Below are 6,893 nucleotides of genomic sequence, written 5' to 3' on the forward strand. Positions count from 1 at the left end.
GGGGGGGGGGGGGTTGTCTGTCTAGAGGAGAAGCGGGTGGGTAGTGCGGGGGGGTTGTAGCTTGTGTGTGCCTTGAGGCGTGTGTGGGTGTGAAAGGTGTTGTGACCTGTACAAGGGTCAGGGGACACGTGTCGTGTGTGGGGAGGAGGAGAGGGGGCTGTTTGTGGGAGCGGGGCGGATGCTGCAGGCTCTGGAAGCAGCTTTGGGCAGCTCGATTTGTGGGGGTGTGAGGCTGTCTCGGTGTGCCAGGGCAGCAGCTGGCTATGGAAAATGTGGGGGCTAGTGCGTGTTGGGGTGAGGTCAGCGCGTGTGTTGTGAGGAGAGCGGCTCTGCAGTGTGCAGGGCCTGGTTTGGGTGCCTGGAGAGGAAATGTTTTGTCAGGGGAGATTTGGGGAAAAGGTTCCATCAGATGTGGGAGGAGAGCTTGGCACAGATGGAGGAGAGAGACGGCATAGAGAGGGATGCTGGGGAGGAAGAGGAGGTCTGTTTTCTGGGCCTTTGCTGATGTGAGGAGCCCAGGTTTGGTTTGTGGGGTGCCAGAGTGGGCTGGGGAACGAAAAATGTTGCGTGGTCACAGGTGTGAGACATAGAAGGGGAAGGGGGTGGCTGGCAGCTGAGGCTGAGTTTGGAGAAGCTGTGGAGGACTGCCATACCTGGGTGGGCTGGGCTTGGGACCACAGGGGTGTCCCTAATTCTCTGAGGAAAGTGTGTGTATTTGGGGCAGGGAGTGCTGTTAGCTTGAATGCTAAATGCATAACGGAGTGAGATTAACAATGTTGTGAGGCAGCCAAAGAACTGGAGCTGTGAGGACTATTTTTTGCCCTGGGCAATAAAAACTGTAGATGAGGATTTGTCTGTGGGCTGTGAGCTTTTTGAGAAAGTGACAGAGGAAGTTTTTTGGGCAGCGGATGCCAACTCGTTCCGCCTCCCGCAGGGATACGCAGTGAAAGTTACTGAGGTTGGCATCAACAGTTAAAATGAGGGGTAACGGCTTGAAATTGTGCCAAGGAGAGTGCGTCAAGGAGAGTCACACTGGCAGCGAGACCGGCTGGGCACTGGGACAATTTTCCAGTGGGGAAGTGGTGGAACAGTTATCGGGAGGGGAATCGAAAACTGCGCTGGCGGCTGTTAGTACAGTGCTGGGTCATGGGGAGACGAGTATTTATACACAGGAACACTCGCAGGCCACAGTCAGAAGCCAGACTCCTCGTGTGTTAGCTGCTGTTCAGAAAGCATAGTGTGAAGTAATTCTCTGCGCTGCTGCCCTTGGAGCGTCTTCTTCTCCTTCAGTTTTTTGGCTCTGCGAGAAGTGGGCAGATCGCTCACCTTGAAATTATTCAGAATAGACCAGACTGGGCTAATATCAGTCTTTTTCCAGCTCTCTAGGTATCAAAATGAGTTCCATACTGACCCATGCCATCAGAAACCTCCCTGCTTCCTCAGCATGGGCTGCCAGGGGCTGTGAGTATCTTTATGTTTATTAAAAGTATAAACAATTATAAAATTATTGAATTCATGTGTCATAAAGTTCTAAGTGTTGGGTTTGGGATGGATGCTTGTATCTGAATGACTGTTCCCTTGTCATCTTAAAAAAGGTGACAGTGGCTTTTTTTTTTTAAAGTAACTAATTCCATTGTGATCCTTGTCCCTTCCCGTGTCAGATGTGGGAGGAATCTCATGTTAACGGGTAATATGAACAGTGTTGTTTTTATGAATAAACTAAAAAGTATCTCACACATCTTCAGGTGTAGTTGTCTTACGGGGATGTTATCTTTTTTAACAGTTCTTATAGAAACTAGAAATGTTTCTAACACCTCGAGTTTGACCCTCGTTTTTCGCTTCTTGTTTTTCCAGTTGCTCGGTCACTCAGCTGCTCTTCACAGTTACAAGCTGCAGGTAAAGTGAAAACACTGGGAATCTCAGTGGGCCTGGTCTAGGGAAGACTATTTCTGAAGCTGCCTCCCTTTTCCAGAGTCTCATTCTACTTAACCCTCAGAAATATGCTATGGACAGCCTTAGTTTGAGGAAGTTGCAAATAAATAAAACTACAGGCAAAGCCCTGCTTGCAGCAGAGTCCTCTCCACCTCTGAAGGCCCCTCGCACTCAGCCGCAGAGCTCGCGCACTGTCGTCACCTGATGGATTGCTATTTCTAGAATAGAGAGGCTGAGCTCGGGGTTTATAAACTGTCTTGGCATAACCAGATCGCTTGCCCAGAGGGGAGGGGATTTGTCCCTGAGGAGGAGAACCTTGTGGAATTAGCTCTGAAATCCAGTAAGAGGCTCAGCTCTTGGTGGAGCCACTGAGCACCCACATGTAGGTGGGTTTTTAGCTGTGGCCCTTAGTGAGCAGTTGGGGTGATCTGGCGTTGGGGGGGTTCATTGTGGGGGGTTTGCTCAGGTGGCTGATGCTTTGAGCTGCCTGGAGTTTGGAAAAGTCCTGGACAGCAGCTCTCCCTCCTCCTTGGCTTTGTGCAGAGTGGCTGGTGTAACCCCAGAACAGTGCTGGAGTCTCGTCCAGGTGCTCAGCTGGCTTGAGCACAGTATTTAGCTGGAGTTAGGCTGCTTTCACATGTCTGTCCTTTTCCTGCTTGTAAAGGAGCTGCCGTTTGTGCTCGTTAGGATTTGCAGGCCTGATGGCACTGGGAAATTCTCCTTGAACTCTGTTAATCATCACTGTGGGAGAGCTCTGACAGTGGCATCTTGAACCATACTGTGACGTGACGTGGATTGGCTTGATCCTGAGATGCTCAGACACCTCATGGAGAAGTAGCAAGTTACCCAGAGCAGTTATATGCACTCCTTGCTACTGCTTTCCCACAGGAGTGAAAATTAGTTGACTTCCTGAACTTTTTGAATTATCTTTTTGAATTATCTCACCTTAACTGTGCAGTAAGGGCCCAACTGTGCAGAAGAAGCTGGGAGTGTTGAGTGTGAGGAGGAGGAGGCTGAGGGGAGCCCTCATCCCTCTCTGCAGCTCCTGACAGGACATTGCAGAGAGGCTGGGGCTGGGCTCTGCTCCCAGGGGATCAGGGACAGGACAAGTGGGAACGGCTGGAAACTGCCCCAGGGGAGGGTCAGGCTGGGCAGGAGGAGAAAATGTTTCCCAGCAAGAGTGGTGCGAGAGTGGAACAGGCTGCCCAGGGCAGGGGGGAGTCCCCATCCCTGGGGGGGTTTCAGGGCCGTTGGGATGAGCTGTGGGGGATGTGGGGTAGGGGAGAACTGTGTAGAGTCGGGCTGAGGGTTGGACTCGCTGATCCCGAGGGGTTTTTCCAGCCTGAAGGATTCTGGGGTTCTGTTGTTGGTGTGTGCTTAACAATTCATGGGAAAACCAATCTGGCCCTCGCAGAGAAAACTTAACTGGCCACCAGAATAATGAGCTGGTTCTGACCTCTTGCCTGTCCCTCCTGTTCTGCAGTGGTTTGTCGAAAGCTGCAGGCCGTGAGCAGTGGGTTTGTTTTGTTGAGAAGCGGGGAAAAGTGCTGTTGGAAAGAGAGGAGGCTTTACTCGAGGCGCGGGGGAAGGCGATTTCAAGGCCCAAGGTTTGGTGATTGTGGTTGGGTGTCCTCGTGCCAAGTCTGAACGCCGTGCTTCACCAGGGCAGCCTGATTTGGATGACAGCGTGTTAGTCCTGCGTGAGGGCTCTGTCCTGGCCATCGAGGGGCTTTTAATGTGCTGCGGAAGGGAAGGTATTGATTGAGGTGCCTTTAGTTTCGTTTTTTCTTTGGTACTTCCTGGTGCACGGAACCACATTTGAATCCCAGTGGCCTTGAAGCGCTGCCTGGGGTGGGTTTGCTGCGCTGGAGTGTCTGTCAAGATGTTCAGGCAAATCACACAGTATTTACTGATGAACTGGGAAAACGCACTGCTCCTTCTCTGTGTGTCTTTACTGAAGTTTTACCCTTTCCTACATTGAGGGTGATTAGTTTTGTTACCTCTTAGGGCCTTCTTTTTAACTTTGATGTCAGAACACTCCAAATTGGGGAAGGTACTAACAGCCGTTTCTGAGAGCAGTGAAGGGATAGAGTAGCCAGTTTCATTAAATTATGTAATCATTTTACATCATTTACATGATTTTATCCGCATGATTGTTTGCAGTTTGTAGTCAGTTACACTTTTCCCTAAGTACCGACGTGCACAAGATTTCTTCTGAGCTGGGTTTGGAAGGTGCAGCTCCATTGTTGCCTCATTCTCCAGCCAACCTGGTGGGAAGAGGCTGTTTGAGGACTGGAACAAGGTTATTGCTTACGTGGTGCAAATTCTGCTTGTTTTGATCTTCTCCTTAGGGGGCTGCTGAACCGGACCAGTGTCCCACGGGAGGTCGTTGATTATATTGTTTACGGCACAGTTATCCAGGAGGTGAAAACCAGTAATGTTGCCAGAGAGGTGGGTTACGTGCAGCATTTCCCCTGTGAGTCCTATTTCTGCAGCGAGTATGAAGATGACAAACATTTGCCAAAAAAAAAGAAAGAAATTCCAGTATTATGGTTCATTTACATGTGATTTGAGAACATGAACTAGTTGTGCCTGTGAAGTGACTGTATGGGCTCTGCCTCCTCTTGAAATCTGCCGTAGATCAAGTGCATTTTAACCCTCTGGAGCCTCTGCTTGGCTCTTCCCTGAAAGGCAAGCTCTTGTTAATGGTTGCTGATCACTCAGCTCTTAATTACCAGTCAGACTCAAACGCTGGCTTGTCTGAAGTACCTGGGGGGACCAGAACGTGCTGTGATACGTTGCTTTACTCTGGTATTTATTTCTTTTAGTCGGTTGATCAGATGCATCTTTGGGATGATTTGAAATGGAGTAGCTTAGCTGCCCATTTTTCTGGCGGTCAGAGAACAATCCGTGTATTATCCACAGAAATTATCCACTGAACCCACGTTACAGAGGCGGCTTGGGACTTTTCTTAACCTGCTGTTTTCTGCAACTGGGCGAAACGGTGACGTAACCTGGGCTGGAAAGACTCGGGAGATTCTGAGGCTCTCCAGTTCCATCAGCAGTTTTCGCCTTGTATATGCAAATACTTGCTTTGGTCACCTGCCAGTCAGATGAGGCTGCCGCGGTGTAATTTTAACTCGGGAACAACTGTTGAACTTTCAACCAGTTGGCCACGTCTCAAGTAGGGAAGGTCTTGCTGGGAGTGGTTCTCCCATGACGGGAGGCCGGGCTCTCGGCTGGGGCAGCTGCAGCACTGCTTGCTGAGCTGAAGGGAGTGTTTTCTGCTCTCTGAAAAGCAAGTGCCTTGTGCTGAGGGGTCTAAGTAATTCCTTTCACGTGTCGCCTTTGCAAATAAGGTGGAGCAGAGATGATGTCGAGTAGTTCTCTGAAATTGTGGGGGGTGTGATGACTTTGTCCCTTTGTTAATGGGGGGCTGGTGATGGCAGAGAGCCTTGGCAGCTGCTGTCTCCTCTCCCTGCAGTCTGGGGAGGGGATGAGCTGCTGCAGTAATTGCCCGACTGGAAACTCGATGTGCTGCTTCTCAGTGTAGTCTGGAGAGGTGTGTTGCTGGGCAGAAGGCAGCTCTGACCCTGTCTTGCAGAAGGTGTAGGTTTTAACACCCATTCTTTGCTCATAGGCTGCCTTGGGAGCGGGTTTCTCTGACAAAACTCCAGCCCATACAGTCACCATGGCTTGCATTTCTTCAAACCAGGCTATGACCACAGGTATGTTGGCTGGAAGAACAAGCTGTGGGTGTGAGACTGAGTTTAGCAACTCCTCTGCATCCCCCGTCTAACTTGCACTGCTTAGTGAATATAAGTGAACATCTGAAGAAATTCTAGAATGGAGGGAAAGGTTTTGAACCAACAAAATACAGTATGTATTGGTTGTCTGCTGTAGACCTGCCAGCAGCTTGGCACCCTCTGCACTCAGCAGTAGTTTGTGCTCAGGGTCTGTGTTAGCCTGGGAGGTAACAACCATGTCACGATAAGGAAGTTGCTGCCTTTCAGGCTGCTTTCATGTCTGACTTAGCCTAAACAGTGCAAAAAAAATGGAGACCTGGTTACTGTCTAATGGCTGGGGCTCTGATTTTCCCAACTGCTGTGTGTGACAAAGAGAAGTGGAAGCAAAGTTATAAAACTAGTGTGACTTAAAACATCTGTTCACCCTGCTTGGTCTATGTTAAGCCCGTGTTCTGTAACTCGGCCAAAGCCAGAGGCTGGAAGAGGAAAGAAAATGTAGTGTACAAGGCACAAACAGGGTAAGTATCACTTCTCCCCGCAGCTCTCATGGGAAGCTCTGTCTCCTTCTGCAGGCGTGGGTATGATTGCTGCTGGCCAGTGCGACGTCGTCGTAGCGGGGGGTGTGGAGCTGATGTCAGACGTTCCCATTCGTCACAGTAGGAAGATGAGGAAGACTATGCTGACCCTTAACCGAGCCAAGACCTTAGGCCAGAAGCTCTCCCTGCTTTCCAAAATTCGCCCTGACTACTTTGCTCCTGAGGTAACTTTTTTCCAGGCATTTAGATATTTAGCTAATCTGTTTTATAAGGAGGTGTAAAACAAGTGGACTTAGGCATTTTTTTTAGCCTCAGTGGGGAGGATTAAAAAAAGGATAAGATGGCTGCCGGTGTATCGGCTCTGTGCTGTGCCTTAGGTTAAAGGTGCAGTTGGTTAATGCATCTCATGACATTGGTGATTCTCTGCTTTGTCGTCTTATGTGTTGCTCTTCAGTAAATCAAACTTATTTCAAAACTTCCCTCTCCCGCAATTCCTAGACAAATGGTGCTGGAGACTGCAAAAGCTTTTTCCCATAAATAGAAAGCTTATGCAAGGGTCCTAAAGGTCAGAAGAATTTTTGTTTCCTAGATGATAGAAGAAATGTGCTTAATGTTACAGAATCCCAGGATCATCTGGGTTGGAAAAGCCCTTGCAGCTCCTCCAGCCCCACCATGACCC

At 49.5% G+C, this 6,893-nt stretch overlaps 1 protein-coding gene across 1 annotated transcript in view; it reads left to right on the forward strand.

Moving 5' to 3' along the window:
- The first annotated feature begins 3,372 nt into the window (after positions 1-3,372).
- Positions 3,373-6,893, forward strand: part of HADHB (hydroxyacyl-CoA dehydrogenase trifunctional multienzyme complex subunit beta) — a 14,519-nt gene continuing 10,998 nt past the window's right edge. Inside the window, exons 1-5 of the mRNA XM_026846321.1 lie at positions 3,373-3,380; positions 3,773-3,802; positions 4,284-4,383; positions 5,573-5,660; positions 6,251-6,438. Of these exons, the coding sequence (XP_026702122.1) occupies positions 3,373-3,380; positions 3,773-3,802; positions 4,284-4,383; positions 5,573-5,660; positions 6,251-6,438 (414 nt within the window). The remainder of the gene's footprint in view (positions 3,381-3,772; positions 3,803-4,283; positions 4,384-5,572; positions 5,661-6,250; positions 6,439-6,893) is intronic.

This window comes from Athene cunicularia (assembly GCF_003259725.1).
Source record: "Athene cunicularia isolate RWA chromosome 3 unlocalized genomic scaffold, athCun1 chr3_part1, whole genome shotgun sequence".
In the NCBI taxonomy this organism is placed as follows: Eukaryota; Metazoa; Chordata; class Aves; order Strigiformes; family Strigidae; genus Athene; species Athene cunicularia.